We start from the raw sequence: 18315 nt of genomic DNA on the forward strand, positions 1-18315 counted from the left end.
GAATTGTGTTGCAAATACAAACAGCACAATTTAATTTGAACGTTTTACTCATTTGTACTTTTAAACCACAAATACATTCATCAGGTTTTGCACCACTGCAAAAAAAACAATTGATTGTTACATTGGAGTACAATCTTTTTCTACATGTTTTGAGTGCGATGACATTGTAAATCTTCCACAAGGCTTCACCGCTGTTAAGCCTAATAACCTTACATATACAAAAACAAGAAGATTGAAGTGAAATCTACTGATGGATATCTGCCAAAGTGGCGCTCTCATCGCGCTTCAGCTCCATAATAATACTGTGGTCCTCTGCTGCCATCCAGCCGCGGACTGTGGTACTGCAACCACCGCTGAAACGTGCTCATTTTGTAGCATCATACTTTCTATGAATACCTAAAGATTCTAAAAATCTGTAGTAAAATTATCTTTATATAAAGTTTGATGGTTCGGCGTCGAAACCGGTCGAACTTTGAACCCAACTTTTTGTTAAATGTGCGTGCGATGCTGGCTGTCACCGGTCCAGACTGGGAGGCAAGGGGGGGGTCACCAGTCTTGACTGGACTTCTGCTTGATGAATTTCAAGGAGACGTAGTAGAGCGCCATGAAGACCAGACAGACGGCCAGCAGGACCAGGTAGCACGAGTACAGAGGGTACTGGTTCATGCTCATGGCCTCCACCACCTGAAAACAACTCACTTGTATTATTATCTATTTAAAAGTACTTTAGTACTGCGACACAATAAGAGTCAGTGTGAGAAGTAGGATTTCAATTATAATTATGAAATTGTGCAGGTTTTAGTTAATACTGTATTGTGGATAATGTATTTCATTACACAGTATATTTATACTGTCTTAATATTATGTGTATTAGTATTGTCATGCTCGACAGGACTGGAATTATTACTTTCTGTTTGTTCTGCGCCCTTATTTTGTTATCCTTCATTCATTCATTTTCTACCGCTTATCCTCACGAGGGTCGCAAGGGGTGCTGGAGCCTATCCCAGCTGGAGCCTATCCCAGGGCGAGAGGCGGGGTACACCCTGGACTGGTGGCCAGCCAATCACAGGGCACATATAGACAAACAACCATTCACACTCACATTTATTTTGTTATCCGTCAATCCAATTTTTTATGCCGCTTAACCTCATTACGGTCGCGGCGGTATGCTGGAGCCTACCCCAGCTGACTCCGGGCAGTCACGCCCCCACATTCACATTCACCAATGAACCTAGCATGTTTCTGGAATCAAACCCAGATCTTCCCAATGCCCTAAACACCCATCCACCGTGCAGCCAATATAGTAAGTATACCAAGCATACTTCATTCATTCATTTTCTACCGCTTATCCTCACGAGGGTCGCGGGGGTGCTGGAGTCTATCCCAGCTGTCTTCAGGCGAGAGGCGGGGTACACCCTGGACTGGTGGCCAGCCAATCACAGGGCACATATAGACAAACAACCATTCACACTCACATTCATACCTATGGACAATTTGGAGTCGCCAATGAACCTAGCATGTTTTTGGAATCAAACCCAGATCATCCCTAACCACCCATCCACCGTGCAGCCAATACAGTAAGTATACCAAGCATACTTCATTATAATAAAATGTTATTTAATGACTTTATTGTGCGTGAATAAATATGTACTCACGTATATTCCATCCACGTTAAAGGTGAAGTTCCCGATGGCGACGGGATATTTGTTCCCCCTGAACTGCACCTTCAGCAGCCCCTCGAAGCCCCACCTCATGAAGGAGGCGTGAGACAGCCAGGAAGCGACTGGCCAGGTAAGGACAGTGACAACGCTGACGTCACACCCCCGACCGCCATTCACGTGATCATGTTCTACCTTCTACTCACCCAGCCACATGTTCTCCAGGCTGATGACGAAGCCTCCGGTCAGGTAGAAGACGGTGAAGAGGGAGTTGCCCATGAAGGCGGAGGTCTGCAGGGTGGGCAGGGCGGCGGCCACGAAGAGCGCCATGGAGCGGCTGCAGTAGACCATCAGCCACACCAGCAGGAGGTTGAGCAGGAAGCGGTCTGGCGCCTCGTTCAGGCCAGCCAGCCAGTAGATGGGCAGGCCGTAGACCAAGGTGAAGACGCAGTGTTCTGGTAACTCACCCAGCACCTACGCCGACACGCGTGATTACATCATCATCATCACATACTACATCACATACACATACACCGACGTTGGCGTACCTTAGCGAAGAAGTAGGAGGTGACGGAGTACATGCCGTCCTCCAGCTCATGGTACAGCATGGCTCTCTCCGTGTGACCTTTTTGAAAGAAAAACAATAAAATTGGGAGAGCGCCCCCTTGTTTGTGGCTCAAGTATGACTCCCAATGATTTCGATCAATAAAAATATGCAGTGTCAAATGTGCCAAATCTTAATACAATTAATTTGCATATTTGATTCATGTGTTTTAAATGTAGCATTACTTTAAACTACTGCTGCCTCCTAATTGGGGGTTCAAATACAAACCTGATTCTAAAAATATAATTATAATATATATGCATTCTTAAATAGAAATATTGAACATTAAAAATGAAATTCTCTCAATTTATTACACTGTTTTATATTTGTATTTTACTGTCACTATTTTATTACAATCTTTTATTTTTATTTCAAAACTTATATTATTAATTCATATTTTTACATTATTAATATTTTACACATTTTCCAATATATATATATATATATATATATATATATATTTGTCACTGTAACAAGTCCATTATTATTTAAATCCTATTTGTGATCATCAGTACACAGTATTATTATTATTATTTAGATTTATTAATGCATATTTTTTACATTATTAATATTTTACAGATTTTATAATAATATTTTATAATACAATATAATATATATATATTTGTCACTGTAACAAGTTCAGTATTATTTAAGGCCTATTTGTGACCATCAGTACACAGTAGTCTTATTATTATTTAGATTTATTGATTCATATTTTTACATTACTATTAATATTTTACAGATTTTATAATCATATTGTAATATTTTATAATATATATATACTATATGTATTTGTCACTGTAACAAGTTCATTATTATTTAAAGCCTATTTGTGATCATTACTTTAACAATTTTATTGATAAATTCTAACTCATATTTGAATATTTGGGATAATATTTAAAAATATGTCCATAGAAAATAAAGGTTGTTCATATTTAGTAATGATATAGCATGTAAATGTGAGAATCAACAATCAGTAAGATGTATGACAGTTAAAGTAGTAGTACACGGTAGTAACAGTACACGGTAGTAGTAGTACACGGGTCCGACCCTGTTCACGAAGAAGTCGTATACGAGTGTAGCGGTGTTCCTAATCAAATGTCCAGCGGATTAATTGCGGACTTGAGTCTAATCAGACGTGCTGACGGATCACATGTCATGGTCCTTATCTGTGCAGTGGATCAAACATGTCCATCAAGTGATGGAGCGTCATATCAAGTGTTGTTGATAACTTTTATGGATTTAAAACACTCCGTGACCTTGACCTTGATCTTGACCTTGACCTGCGGCCGTGTTTGCTCACATTTGGCTATGACGTCCAGCACCACAGCGAAGGGTGTGAGCGCTCCGATCATGTAGAGGAGGGCCACCGTGTCCTGAATGGACAGACGCTGCTCCCCGGCGCCGTAGTAGAGGCAGCCCACCAGCAGAGACATGAGCAGGGACTCCAGGCCGTGGACCAGCAGGGTGACCAGGTCTCTGTAGTCGTTGTACATGTGACGTCTGGACCACGAAGAGCAGGAAGAGGAGCAGGAGGTTAGACTACTAAAGGGGGGACCCTTGAGGGGGTTTTACGTCCTCACCTGATGAGGATGGTGAACTGGTGGAGTCTGCCGGGTAGATGGTCTCTTTTCTTGGAGATGATGATGGTTTGTTCTTCTTCTTCAGCCGCCTTGTCGGGCTGCGGAGAACTGGAAATAATACTCGTTATAAGAAGTCTCCAGGAAATAGACCCTTCCTTGAAGGTACAAGTGACATTTTTAACAGTAATGTGTGTCCCGAAAGCTGATTTTTGCCCCCCTGAGCCGCACTTTGGACACCCCTGCCCTGGAGTGTGTTTATGACCACTGAGCAGGCTTCGCTACACGTCTTAACCAACTCCAAGCTCCAATATGGCTGACATGCATGTGAATGAGTGATGAAGGCACCTGTCAGTGCGTGTCGCACACGTGCTGCTCTTCCACATGTGGTCGTCCGTGTCTCGAACCTTCTCCATGAACCGCTCGGCCAACACTCTGACCCGTTCCAAACACTCGGCCTCCTGTTCTGGACTACGGCGGTCTATGCTGATCAGGTCCACTGAGCACAAAGAGCAAGACGCTTTGGTATGCTCTTAAGTTGACACGTAGGAGAACGCTGTCTGGAAGTACCGTAGAAATCAGACGGGTTGCAGTATCGTGGGCACGGGTACCCCAGCACCGTGAAGTACGGCACCATGTCCCGCGCGGCGCCACAGTACACAGCCGACCCCGACGAGAGCAGGACGACCAGGTCGAAGAGCTGGAAGATGTCGGAGCGAGGCTGGTGGACGGACAGCAGCACCAGGCGGTTTCCCCGAGCCAGGCGGGACAGCGTGATCACCAGGTTGTGGGCCGTGAAGCTGTCCAGACCCGACGTGGGCTCGTCCAGAATTAAAATGCCTGAGGAACAACATTAGACGGGCTTGGAACGGGTCTAATCGCTGATACACTTCCCGTAGTGGTTCCACTCACCTGGGTTCCAGAGGAGTTGCACCGCGATGCTGACCCGCCTCCGCTCCCCTCCGGAGACCCCCCTCACATAATCGTTACCCACCCTGGTGTGGGCGCACTGTCTCAGTCGCAGCTCTGCGATGACGTCGTCCACCTGTGAGTGACACCACTACATGTCAAAAAGGGAACCATATACAGTACAATGGCGTTTTAACAGCAGGCTGCTCCTGTCATGTAGAGGATCTTTGACGTACATATTTTTCTCTATGTCCTCAAAAATGTCAAGAACACTCTAAATAGAGGATCTTTGGTTAATGTTTTTGCAGTATATCCTTAAAAACAGTTACATGGAGGATCTTTGACTCGTGTTTTTGCTGTTGGTCAAATAGAGGATCTTTGACTTGTATTATTTAGTATGTCCTCAATAATAGCAGTGCTCCTGTCAAATAGAGGATCTCTGACTTGTATTCTTTAGTATGTCCTTAATAAAAAGCAGCGCTCCTGTCAAATAGAGGATCTTTGACTTGTATTCTTTAGTATGTCCTTAATAAAAAGCAGTGCTCCTGTCAAATAGAGGATCTTTGACTTGTAATCTTTAGTATGTCCTCAATAGCAGCAGTGCTCCTGTCAATTAGAGGATCTTTGACTTGTACATCAGTGCTCCTGTCAAATAGAGGATCTTTGACTTGTATTCTTTAGTATGTCCTCAATAGCAGCAGTGCTCCTGTCAATTAAAACAGCAATGCTCTTGGCAAATAGAGGAGCTTTGACTTGTACATCAGTGCTCCTGTCAAATAGAGGATCTTTGACTTGTATTCTTTAGTATGTCCTCAATAGCAGCAGTGCTCCTGTCAATTAGAGGATCTTTGACTTGTACATCAGTGCTCCTGTCAAATAGAGGATCTTTGACTTGTGTTCTTTAGTATTTCCTCAATAACAGCAGTGCTCCTGTCAAATAGAGGATCTTTGACTTGTATTCTTTAGTATGTTCTTAATAACAGCAGTGCTCCTGTCAAATAGAGGATCTTTGACTGGTATTCTTTAGTATGTCCTCACTAACAGCAGTGCTCCTGGCAAATAGAGGATCTTTGACTTGTATTCTTTCATATGTCCTTAATAACAGCAGTGCTCCTGTCAAATAGAGGATCTTTGACTTGTATTCTTTAGTATGTCCTTAATAACAGCAGTGCTCCTATCAAATAGAGGATCTTTGACTATTGTTTTTGCTGTAGATTCTTAAAAACAGCAATATAGATGAGCTTTGATGCTGTTTTTGCAGTAAGTCTTTAAAATCTCCTCTTGCTCCTCTTGTATAGAAGATCTTTTCCTGACAAATAACTGTCCAGTAGTGTTTTTGCAGTCATGGTAACTTTGAGTAAGATGTGTACTCCACCCTTAAATTCAGCAATGTGAACCACTACACTGTCCTTAAATAAAACTTGAGGATTGTTAGCAAAGAGTGAACTACCCTCTGGTCCCGCTGGGCCTGCGTGAAGTATGTAGGAAGCCGCAGTTTGGCTACAAAGGTGAGGGTCTCTCGCACGGTGAGGTGAGGAAGAAGGCGGTCGTCCTGCCGCACGTGAGCGATGCTCTTCTTCACCAGCTGGGCCGTGTTGGGTCGACCGTTGATCAGAATCTGGCCAGAGGTCACGGCGCCGCCCTCGTCTCGACACGTGATGATGTCCAGCAGAGATGTTTTACCGCAGCCTGAATGAGGCAGAATAGTTTGCTAGTTTGATGACCTTGTTTCCTGGTGCCTTCATGGTTTCAAATGCACTCGATGCTAAACCCGCTGATGTCTTTACAGGGATGATAATCATAGCAATAATCAATAATACAAGTTTTATTGTATTAAATAAAACATGCAGGCATGATAAATCTATGTGATTGTGATTTACAGTGTTGGCTGCACTGTTTGGGGATTTAGCAAAAACATTTTTAGCGTTTTATGATTACTTAAATTGTTTTATTCTGTAATTATCGATTGATTACATTATTGATTACGTTTTCCTCGGCACATATACCCCAAGTGTGTGTTTTATTATACCGGAACTTCCAATAACTGCCAGCATCTGTCCACTGCGAACACGCAGGCTGAGACTGTTGATGGCCGTCTGCTTGTCTCCTTTAATCTCCCACGGCAACTTGAACTCGGACAGCCTCTCGTACCACGGAATCTGCGCCGCCGTGTCCACCTGCGCGCACATACACAATTAGTTTTCTGTGTACACGTGAAGAGCGACCGTGTGTTGTCACCTCGTAATGCAGGTTGTTGACCTCCAGCTGGTTGCAGTCACCAGAGTATGTGAAGTAGAGACTGCTGTCCTCCTCTGAGGAGAACAATTGTGTGTCTGCATGCTGCTGACAAGAAAGCACACTTTGAATACCTGCAACAATACTTTTACATGGTCGACATAGTACAAATATATATATTTTAAGGAACATTTGTGTTCTTAAAGTGTGCAGACGTGTGTTTTTATGTAGTCTGTAATTCTTTGATATTTGAACCTGACCCAAGCATGATCAAATCAAACAAATACACATCAGTAAAATAATGAAACATAGAAAAGAAATGCATACCTAGGTTGTATTTTTACATAATAATACTTAGGAAATGTGTGCGCAAGCGTAGGATCCATGACTGACCTGTGAGGATCCATTGGCGTGAGTGAAGCTGCTGTTGGTGTCCGTCATGTTGCAACACGCGAGTTCGTGTTTGTCAGGTCAAAAGGTGAATAAAGCCCCCACCTCTATCGCCTCTCATCCCCGTGTCCTCCTCCTCCTGTCTTTAAATTCCCTTTTTTTCCACTCAACAGGAACTAGTTTGCACCCTCTGCTCTCACGTCCTGGAAAGAGAGTCCCATGGTCATGTCCCGTTGTTCTGCTTCGTGCTGCGTTTTGAGTCGTCCTTCTGTCTTCTCTCTATACAAGCGTGGATCAAAGTTCCCTTGTGATAAGGCCCCCCAGCCTGCAGTGTGTTTATGGCTCTGCGGCTGCTGTTGGTTATTTAGTTAGAGCGGTTGTGGAGCAAAGGCAGCGGAGGACATGAACAGGCTCTACTCGGTGCAGCTGGACCAGGTCAGCCCAGGGAATGAGGCCAGAGAGTCCTTCAAGTTTGTGTCTGAGGTGATGAAAGATGTCGGAGAAGAAAGGACGGAGCCTTGTTGCTGTCTCAGTGTCGGCAAGATGTCCTACTCGGTCAGGTAAGACTCTTACTTTGAGTCTAGTTCTCTAAGAACTATAAGGTGTATATACGTAGATGCAGTAATACGTGTTTGTGTTGCAGTGAGCGTGTGGGGCCCTGGTGGGACTTGCCCTCCTACAGGAAGCGATGGACTCGTCAGATCCTTAACGACGTCTCCTTCCATGTGGACAGCGGGCAGATTATGGGCATCCTGGGCAACTCAGGTTAGCTGATTCTTTCTTGTTTATCCTGGGCGTGTCACATGTTTGTGTCATGGTTGCGAGGTAGAATTCCTGGAACACAATATATCAGGAGACTGCAGCATGACCAGATAGGACAGGGAAAGTCGAGTTCAGTCATATACTGGAAGGCACAGGGGTCATCCTCAAGGCCCCCGGGGGGCCAGATTCGACTCACTGTATTGTTTTATGTGGCTCGCAAAAACTTGAAAATTATGCACTTCAATAAGACACAAATTGTCATTCTACAATATTTTTTTATTTTTAAAATTTCTTTACTGTTATACAGTACAATAAAAAATAATGTAATTTTTTTAATCCAAGACACAATCTTTTGCGTTTTTGTATTTTTAAATTAAATGAAAGCCAAAAACATATTTAAAAAATATTTTCATTATGATTATTTTTGTTATATAAATATATTTATTACATATAAAATAATTGTCCTTTAATTTTTTTTGTTGTTATACTGTATAATTCATTAAAAATGTATTTTTTTTAAATCCAAAACACAATCTTTATTTTAAATTTTTTTATTAAATGTGCCTGAAAATTATGTGCATCAAAGACTATTTAAAAAAATATTTTCATGATGATTATTTTTGTTATATAAATATATTTATTACATATAAAATAATTTTAAAATTGTCCTTTAATGTTTTTTTAGTTGTTATACCGTATAATTCATTAAAAAAAAAATTTTTTTAATCCAAAACACAATCTTTATTTTAATTTTTTTCATTAAATGCGCCTGAAAATTATGTGCATCAAAGACTATTTAAAAAAATATTTCATTATTCTTTTTCTTACAGTAATTGTTGTACTGTATAAATATAGTACATAAAAATATTTATTTTATTTCAACTGTGATACAGTATAATTACTTTAAAAATATATATTATTTTTTTTAAATACAAGACAATTTCTCTTGAATTTTACATTTTTTAAATAAATATTTTCAATTTTGACAGTACATTTGTATTGCATGCAATATTTTTTTTGTTGTCAAACTCGATTTAACAGAACGATACATAGTTGCATACTTCATGCAAGGACTATACATTTATATGGTTTCAACCATATCTGCCATGTGGCCTCTAATGGCAAAATTCATCTGAAAAATAGTTGTAATATTTTGTCAGATGATGCAAATAACCATCGTGTGTGTGTCTACTCTAAAGGTTCCGGAAAGACCACATTGTTAGACGCCATCTCAGGGAGGATCAGAAACTCTGGGACATTGTTGGGTGAAGTATTTGTCAACGGAAGGAAACTAGCAAGAGAAGAGTACCAGGACTGCTTCTCATATGTGCTGCAGGTAAACACACACATCCTTATTTGGGTCAGCAAACTGGTATATTTAGCAAAAGTCTTCAGAAAGGTTGCAGGAGTGTACTTTGTGTGAAATTAACTTTGAGGTCCTCCATGGCCTCCTCATGCTCTTAATCTCTCAATGAGAGGTGCTCAAGTGTATCCAAAGCCTGAATTAAAAAACACTGGCTTAAAACAGCCCATGCTTTCTTTTCAAATTATCTCCCTGTGCGCTGATAGTGTGCACACACACACATATATACACACACATATACACACACACACGCACGTCTCCATCATCTCTCTATAAGCCTTGTCATTAACTTTGGCTGCTAAGCTGCAGATGAGCAGCAGATAGGAGCTGCTGATATTAATGTCATTCACAAGAGAGACAGGAGAGAAGTGCACTTGGACCACTGAGTTAATTGAGGTTCAAGCCGTGTGTGTGTGTGTGCATGTGTGTGTGTAGACAAGTTATTTTTGAACAAAATCAATACATATGCAGGCCTCCAATGGTAAACATTATATATATTTTTTGTTTGTTTTGTGTGTCCACCAACTAGAGCGACAACCTGCTGAGTTATCTGACTGTGGAGGAGACTTTGACCTACACGGCCCAGCTGGCTCTCAAAAACTACAGCGCTAACGCCATACACAAGAAGGTGGGACTGATGTGTTTTGCTGAATGTGGTGACCGAAAGAAAAATGCCATTATGTGTGCTTTTAAAGTGTAAAATATTGCATAATGTGAGTTATGGTGTGGACATAAATCTTAAAATATGGTGTTTTTTTTAACACATACAAATCTATTACGATACTGTGACGAATAGAAAGAATAGAAAAGTTGGTATCATATCGATATCGGCCGATATGGAACAGTCCTGTATTTCTTTCGTCTTTTTCCTGATTGCGGAGTCGCCACCGCATACTGACTTTAATTCCAGATGGCCTTCCTGACGAATACCAATGATGCTTACTAGTGGAGATTCGAACCCAGGGCATTTTCTCTGAAGTCCAGAATGCTAACCGCTACCTACGGCGGCTCGGAACGATCCTGAAAAGTCGTATCCCTTATGTCAGGTCAAAAAAAAAAAAACAACGTAGTATTGTCCACATGAATCACACAACATAGGCCAGGCTGTATTGCTATGCGACCTCACAGCTAGGAGACCAGTGTTCAATTCCACCCTCGGCCATCTCTGTGTGGAGTTTGCATGTTCTCCCCGTGCATGCGTGGGTTTTCTCCGGGTACTCCGGTTTCCTCCCACATTCCAAAAACATGCTAGGTTAATTGGCGACTCCAAATTGTCCATAGGTATGAATGTGAGTGTGAATGGTTGTTTGTCTATATGTGCCCTGTGATTGGCTGGCGACCAGTCCAGGGTGTACCCCGCCTCTCGCTCAAAGACAGCTGGGATAGGCTCCAGCACCCCCGCGACCCTCGTGAGGAAAAAGCGGTAGAAAATGAATGAATGAATGAATGTATTGCTATGCAATCGGCAGCCTCTACTGTTGCTTTGCAGGCCCATAATAATAATAATAATAATAATAATCCGGTGTAATGATGGGTTATCCTATGTCATAGGGGTCGTACTGTATATCAATATAGCAATGTAGACAAAAGAAATGCTCGGAGGTATCATCAACCCTTAACCTCTGACCTCAGGTGTCTGCGGTGATGGCGGAGCTGAGTTTGAGTCACGTGGCCCACAGTGTCATCGGGGGTCGCATCTTCCCGGGAATCTCTGGAGGTGAGAGGAGGAGGGTGTCCATCGCCAGCCAGCTCCTTCAGGACCCCCGTGAGTTCCCCCCTTCCGTCTCCACCGTGTCCTCAAGAGTTTTAAAAGTCAAGTCCTGAAAACGGAGGAGAGTAATGAAAGTAGAGTCCAGCTTATCAAAGCGCAATGACAGCTCAGGGTTCTTTTATCAGGCCTGCAGGACTCCACCGAGGATGAAGAGGGTCTCGGTCCTCATTCAAGATTACAATGACCACACACACACACATACACACACACATACATATACAGTAACAAGCTTTCCATTTACTGCCTGTCCAATCAAGCAGGAAATAAATTAATCTGACAATTAAAGCTTAATTCCACTTGGCTCCCATCATGCAAAGAGACAATCTTTAATTGTCCTAATTAGAGTCATGAAGTCAGGACAAAAAAAAAAAAAAAGGCAGCGCTTATCTGCACAGTTAAAAGTTTCTGCAGAACTTACACGGCGGGTCGCCGATGATGTCATTGCAGGGGTGATCCTATTGGACGAGCCCACCACGGGCCTGGACAGCATGACGGCCAATCAGATCGTGGTGCTGCTGGCTGAACTGGCCCGCAGGAACCGCATCGTCGTCGTCACCATCCACCAACCTCGCTCTGAACTTTTCAGGGTAAAAAAAAATATTATAATATAAAAAAATTATCCACCTAGCAATAGATTGCACACATACCAAATGCTTACATAATAAAATAAAAATTCATTCATTTTCTACCGCTTTTTCCTCAAGAAAGAAGAAGTTTTGCATAATCCTACCAATTAAAGTAGTGATAAAAATAATAGATGCAGGTAAAAATAAGTTACATTTCTATTAATTACCAGCAAGGTTATATTTTTTGTGTTTGTGTGTGCAGTTGTTCAGCAGGATTGCTGTGATGAGCCGTGGTGAGTTGGTCTTCTGCGGCCAACCAGAGGAGATGGTGGACTTCTTCAGCCAGTGTGGATACGAGTGTCCCGAATATTGCAACCCCTTTGACATCTACGGTACTTTCATTTGCCAAAAACCGGACCTAAACGTGAGAAGTAAATGTTGTGTTTTTTATCAAAAGTGGACTTCACTTCGGTGGACACGCGCAGCAGCGAGCGCGAGGCGGCCACCTTCAGCCGCATGCACGAGATCATGTGCTCCTACCAGACGTCGGCCATCTACAGGAGCATGCTGGGGAAGATGACGCAGAGCCTGCAGAGGCACGACAAGGCCGCCATTCCTTTTAAGAGCAAAGAGTCGCCCGGCGGTGCCGCCAAGCTGGGCGTGCTGCTCAGGTCAGTCAGCAGTGATGATGATGATGAGTAGAAGCGTCAACGCAGTCCGTACTGCATACGTGTTTCTCAATAGGCGGACCATGCGGAACCTGTCCAGAGACCGTATGGGGGTCATCATGCGTCTGTCCCAGAACCTGATCTACGGCCTCTTTGTGGCCTTCTTCGTCATGCATCTGGACATGGACGTCGCTAAGGGGGCGGTGCAGGATCGCATCGGTATCATCTACCAGAGCGTCGGAGCCTCGCCGTACACGGGAATGCTGAACGCCGTCGCTCTCTGTGAGTAGCGGCATCATCTGCACACGACATGACACTGTTGCAATGAACCATAGGGGGTGGGGCTTATACTTCAGAGATAAGATAAGATCAAGAATAAAGAAAATCAATCAATCAGTAATAAATAAATATAATAATAATAAAACGGCAAATAATAAAAACTTAAGAAACCACATATAGTTTGTGGGTAGACAAATTATTTTTTTCAGATTAAAATGAACAAAGCATTATTAGAGCCCTGTAGACATGACAAAACACAACTATAGTCACATTTATACTTTTTTAAAATTTACAACATATTGCGCAACTGCAGGGTCTTGAGACACATGCTAACTCGCAAAGTAGAGCGCTAGCGACCTAAACGGTAGCCTCCAAGTTATTTCTTTTAAACTTAAAAAGCCAAAAACTTACCACTTCCACATGGATAGGGAGGATAACTATTAACAGTTATTTAACCTTTAACATGAACATGAATCAAACGTAATCATTTTTTTCTGGGTACATGATACCATACAGCATCCATATCAAACTTGCGCCGGCCGCACTAACATTAAACTTTCATATCAAGGTGGGGGCCTCAAACTAGTGTCCTGCGGGCCACATGTTTGAGATCTCTGCTTTATATACTGTCTACTTTATCTCGGTGTTATAGTACAAGTTGGTGTTTGCATTTATGGCGCTTGGTTAGCTAACTGACTGTGAGAGATCCCATAGTTCCTGAGGTTTAGGTTGCTAAAACATGGTTAACATAGGCCAAAGTATTTATGTTAAGGACACTTAGTTGTTGATTGCCGCGCTGACTTGATTTTTATTTTTTTTTACACGTTATCTTTATCTGCCGGTGACGACTTGTCTAGCAAGTAGTAAAAAAAAACAACATTGACCTTGACTCTTGATAACAACTGCAATACAGCGAATAGACTGATCATTAAGGTGATTGTCATCGGGTTTGTCTGCTTGTTCTAATCTATGATCATACAGTACATCCTTATTGCCGTCACTGTAGTTCCTGCCCTGAGAGCCATCAGTGACCAGGAGAGTCAGGATGGATTGTACAATAAATGGCAGATGTTCCTTGCCTACATTTTCCACATTCTACCCTTCAGCATTCTCAGTATCTTCATCTTCACCTCCTTCCTCTACTGGTAGGTTGTCTATTGTCCCAGAATGCGATGGCTGCTTATGTTATCACATACTATAGCTCATCTTAATTTTAGTTCATGATATGTTTGTTTTTTAGGACTGTGGGGATGCACCCTGAGACGTGGCGCTTCCTGTGTTTTACTGCAGTGGTCATGGTTCCTCACGTTATAGGTAATCTAGCCACACAATGACGTCCGGTGTACCTTTACCTCTAAATGCAACTTGGGGGATTTCTCCATGTCTTCCAGGTGAGCTAATGACTGTGGTTCTGTTGGGAGTGGTCCAAGATCCAAACATGGTGAACACCGGAATGGCTCTGCTCAACATAGCAGGGATCCTAGTGGGCTCCGGATTCCTGCGGTACACAAAATACTTTCAGGGTTCAATTTCATCGACAACTGAACATTTCGGGAACAACAAACTTCTGTTTGTTTAACAGAAGTATGGCACAGATGCCGACCGTGTTCCAGTGGCTGAGCTACTTGACGTACCAGAAGTACAGCTGTGAGCTCCTCATCGTCACAGAGTTCCACGGGCTTCACTTCACATGCAGTAAGTTCTTCGTTACATCGTGGAGGACACTTTGAAGACATGTGGATGTTCAGTGGCTGCTACGTCTTCTCCCCAGATCATTCCAAACCACTCCCAGGTGATTGTCTCATCACTCAGGGCGATCAGATCATCGATGAGGGATACCCTGGTGCTTTGTCCCGCTACACTCTGGACTTTGTCCTGCTGTATTCCTTTCTTCCCGCCCTGCTGCTATTGGGAATGCTCAGCTTCAAGATCAGAGACCGACTGGTGCTCCACTGACCTCTTCTTTCTTTTGGTTAGCACGCGGGCCTCACAGCTAAAGGACCCAAGATCAATTCCACCCTCTGCCATCTCTGTGTGGAGTTTGCCAGGTAGCCGGTACTCCGGTTTCCTCCCACATTCCAAAAACATGCTAGGTTAATTGGCGACTCCAAATTGTCCATAGGTATGAATGTGAGTGTGAATGGTTGTTTGTCTATATGTGCCCTGTGATTGGCTGGCCACCAGTCCAGGGTCTACCCTGCCGCTGGGATAGGCTCCAGCACCCCCTCGTGGGGACAAACGGTAGAAAATGAATGAATGAAGTCTGCATTCCCGCATTCAGTTGAGGTTACTATGGTGACCGCATGAAACAATTGCACTAATTTTTACATTTTTTTGTAGCATTGCTGGGTTTGAAACACATGGCGGTCAGTTCCTGTGATTCCCTTTATGATGGAATAATTTCCAAGAACTGAGCATTTATGTGGCATCTTTGCCCTGATTTAACATGACTCCTCACGTGGAACCTAGCAATGAGTGAATGTTTTTGCACTTTCAGAACTGACTATTGACTATAAGTCAAATGTTTATTCTTCCACATATAGAACTTCCAGAATACTAAAAGATGTTTGAATATAAAGCCCATGTTGTTATTTGTGGTAGTTTACCTTTGAGTAAAGCGCTGATGTACTTCATGTACAACGATATGAAGGGGACTAATACATAGTTACATGATTTGTGTCTTAATCCTTAAAAAACTTTGCCATTCATCCATCTTTTGCATCACTTGTGCCCAACAGTATGTCCTACGTGTCCAATTCCAGGCCTTTCCATGACTTTGCTGCATTCTTCTTGTACTGTTCCAACTCCTACAAATAGATTGGAAGGGAGAATGAGGTCATGACACACCATAAAAGCCTCCATAAATTCAAATCTGTGTCAGGCAGACCTTTCACACTTCAAAGGTAGCATCATGTGATTCGGAGGTAACTACAGGTTACAAGACATGGAGTCACTGTTTATGAACTCAACCTTCTAGTTCTTTACAACTGGCCTTGTATTGGATATCAGTGTGCAAGTGTTGCTAACTGATGTGTGGTTGTGTATCACCTGATCTTTCTGCGCTCGCATGGCATCGATCTGAGGTTCGCTGTATTGAGGGTCCTTGGCTGGATCCTTCAGTTCTTTCTGCTCACTGATGCTCTACAAAGAAACTACAATTAATGACTTTTTAATTAGTGCGAAAAAAGTGCTTGGCTGACCTCTGGGGGGAAGATTTGTTCATAGACTTTCTTCCACAGGTCTTTGGGGTTTCTGGCGTGCAGGGAAGTAATGTCCACATCAGTCGTGGGAGGTGATCCTGACACATTTAAACCAACAACAATCGAATTATAAGTGACAATATACATGTATGCGATTCGGGATGTTAATATTTGTACATGCTTTACTTATATTGGCCACAAGAGGGCGCCATGCTCACCGATTTGGCTGAGGGAGTCAGAGCCTGCTGGAATGATGAGTGGCTTACTGGAGTCACATGACATTGTTTTACTGAAATTATACAGCATAAAAAGTATGTAATTAAATAAATGAAATATTCCAAAGATAAATTATGTACATTTCAATGTATATAATATATTTAACATTTCATATAATCATAACATTAATAAAATATCTACAGAATGGCACCAATTAGATGGTGGACCATTCTGCAGTGGACTACAATGCACTTTCACTTTTAAAAAAAGCAACAATGGCATTGATACTACATGATGAATTCATGCTGAACTAAACTATAGTGCTGTTTACAATAAGCAGAGATAAAATTGGCCTCACCCAGTGTCCACGTTGAAGGCCAGATGGGAGAAGAAGATCTTAGTTTTTGACATCTGGCTCTCTGACTTGATGCTTGTGAACTATAAGGACAAAGGAAGGTATTAAAAACCTCAAAAGAAGTCATAATAGTAAATGTATCACTGGTGTGAATGTTTTGAGTTTGCAATAATCTTACAATTAGAGAGGCTGCATGGTAGTGAGCGAGAAAACGCAACGTCTTACACACCACTTTCCTCTTGTCGGTGGATAACTCCTTCAATGGAGACAAATTACAAAGTTTTTAATAGCTTCTGTACAAATGCCAGAAGATGATGGCAAAAGAAATACCTGAAAAAGGTCATATTTGCTGCCAATGATGAGCAGAGGAAGTGGAAATGGACTGATCAGCTCCCTGTCCTGTGAGATCACCCGTCAATCATTATAAACGTACTGTTAAGCCTTCATTCATATGCTTGTTAATGTTGATGCTTACAGGGTAGTCTTTAGGCAGGTCACGTGCTGTTGACGGGACAGACATTTGGAGTTTGGGTCCAGCTCGGCTCTTTTCAGCCTGCCTAACCTGAGAGGCAACTTTCTCCACTTGAGCTTGCACCGCCTGCAGGAGCTTCTCCATGGTTCCCCATAGGGCGTTGGGACTGGAGAGGTCCACAACTAGGATGATGGAGAGAGACCTGGGACAAAAGGAAGAACATATATAATTAAATATCTAATTGGACAAGAGGCGGGATTAAATAAACGTTGCTTCTTCCTACTCCTTTTTGGACGTGTTGAATTGCATAAGTGTACAATTTTGTTAAGCATGTTTCAAATAAACCACAACATGACCATTAATGAGTAAATCTTAGCACTACAAAATGGTGTGTGCTACCTTATGCTGGCAGGAGTGATGGGAATCTGGACCAGGTCTGACAAGGAAGTCCCGCCTCCCAGCTCCCATAAATGGGCAATGTCTTTGGGCTGAATCACAGTTAGTTGGAATATTTACATTTACTTGCCAACAGTGTTACACATGGTAGTGTATATTCCATACATACAGTGTCTCACAAATTTCAGCATTTCAGCAAGTATTTATGACATATGTATATACACATATGCATACTGTAAATGATATTCCTCACTGTGTTGTGTCCTGTGGCTCTCCTGCCAAAGGTGTACTCCAGAGCCAGAGTAGGCTTAGCCGGTTCATCCCTGGGGTGTTCAAAATGTTAGATGTTAATTGAGCCCTTTCTACAGGTTGTCTTACGAATCACTAATCAACTCACCTGTCCAGACATCTGAGTAGAATGGACGTTTTACCCTAAGAAAAGCATTTAGTTAATTTACGCCAACAGAATTTCGAATAAAAGGTCAAGTGTAAATAAAAACACACCCCAGTCTTGCTCCCCATCAGAAAGACGGTCCTCTCACCGACTTCTTCTCCTCCACCACCGTCTGCTGTTCCGTTCTCCAGGCTTTGGACCTCCGCCGCGGCCAGCTCCCACAACTTGTCCGAACTGGTACACATATCTCCATTAAACTTACTTTGCCTTACTTCAAACTTGAGGTTGTGACCTTTTTCGACGTTAAGAAGTGTATCCTTAAGAAAATGCACTGTTTGTTTGTTGTTTGGCTTTTCACTACTCACCTTATTTTTGCCATAATCGGTAGCTAGCATGTCTTTGCTAAATAACAATATGGCGCGTATATACGTCGCCACGGCAACTGGCGCATACTGATGACGTATACTGATGACTCGCTTTAAAAGCACAAGGCTCCA

The 18315-nt window shown here is 42.5% G+C and overlaps 3 protein-coding genes across 7 annotated transcripts; 1 reads left to right on the top strand and 2 right to left on the bottom strand.

Moving 5' to 3' along the window:
* Positions 1 to 6: 6 nt before the first annotated feature.
* Positions 7 to 7527, bottom strand: abcg8 (ATP-binding cassette, sub-family G (WHITE), member 8). Of its 3 annotated transcripts, none has more exons than XM_058058062.1 (13): positions 7380 to 7527; positions 6990 to 7091; positions 6781 to 6928; positions 6202 to 6440; positions 4755 to 4887; positions 4413 to 4682; positions 4191 to 4341; positions 3846 to 3953; positions 3566 to 3765; positions 2207 to 2283; positions 1865 to 2132; positions 1656 to 1783; positions 8 to 684 (listed from the first exon to the last, which is right to left on the bottom strand). In XM_058058062.1, exons 1-13 carry the CDS (start codon positions 7425 to 7427, stop codon positions 547 to 549), a joined length of 2010 nt encoding a protein of 669 aa, XP_057914045.1. In that variant the 5' UTR covers positions 7428 to 7527; the 3' UTR covers positions 8 to 546. The 3 variants fall into 3 exon arrangements, with proteins under 3 accessions (XP_057914043.1, XP_057914045.1, XP_057914044.1); XM_058058061.1 differs by having other exon boundaries at positions 6990 to 7094; positions 7380 to 7496; XM_058058060.1 differs by lacking the exon at positions 7380 to 7527 and having other exon boundaries at positions 7 to 684; positions 6990 to 7193.
* On the top strand, positions 1533 to 16283 carry abcg5 (ATP-binding cassette, sub-family G (WHITE), member 5). Of its 2 annotated transcripts, none has more exons than XM_058058063.1 (16): positions 1533 to 1791; positions 1869 to 2116; positions 7550 to 7936; positions 8020 to 8141; positions 9338 to 9474; positions 10031 to 10129; positions 11134 to 11266; positions 11720 to 11859; positions 12101 to 12230; positions 12296 to 12509; positions 12583 to 12788; positions 13792 to 13930; positions 14026 to 14099; positions 14177 to 14288; positions 14368 to 14480; positions 14557 to 16283. In XM_058058063.1, exons 3-16 carry the CDS (start codon positions 7779 to 7781, stop codon positions 14739 to 14741), a joined length of 1962 nt encoding a protein of 653 aa, XP_057914046.1. In that variant the 5' UTR covers positions 1533 to 1791; positions 1869 to 2116; positions 7550 to 7778; the 3' UTR covers positions 14742 to 16283. The 2 variants fall into 2 exon arrangements, with proteins under 2 accessions (XP_057914046.1, XP_057914047.1); XM_058058064.1 differs by having other exon boundaries at positions 1884 to 2116.
* Positions 15424 to 18296, bottom strand: dync2li1 (dynein, cytoplasmic 2, light intermediate chain 1). 2 transcript variants are annotated; one of them, XM_058058065.1, is made up of 14 exons: positions 18184 to 18296; positions 17929 to 18052; positions 17822 to 17856; positions 17678 to 17747; positions 17428 to 17516; positions 17032 to 17230; positions 16887 to 16955; positions 16735 to 16812; positions 16560 to 16639; positions 16204 to 16274; positions 15986 to 16083; positions 15834 to 15926; positions 15673 to 15713; positions 15424 to 15592 (listed from the first exon to the last, which is right to left on the bottom strand). In XM_058058065.1, the coding sequence occupies exons 1-14, from the start codon at positions 18195 to 18197 to the stop codon at positions 15451 to 15453; spliced, it is 1203 nt and encodes a 400-aa protein (XP_057914048.1). In that variant the 5' UTR covers positions 18198 to 18296; the 3' UTR covers positions 15424 to 15450. The 2 variants fall into 2 exon arrangements, with proteins under 2 accessions (XP_057914048.1, XP_057914049.1); XM_058058066.1 differs by lacking the exon at positions 15673 to 15713.
* Positions 18297 to 18315: the final 19 nt, after the last annotated feature.

This window comes from Doryrhamphus excisus, chromosome 20, assembly GCF_030265055.1.
Source record: "Doryrhamphus excisus isolate RoL2022-K1 chromosome 20, RoL_Dexc_1.0, whole genome shotgun sequence".
In the NCBI taxonomy this organism is placed as follows: Eukaryota; Metazoa; Chordata; class Actinopteri; order Syngnathiformes; family Syngnathidae; genus Doryrhamphus; species Doryrhamphus excisus.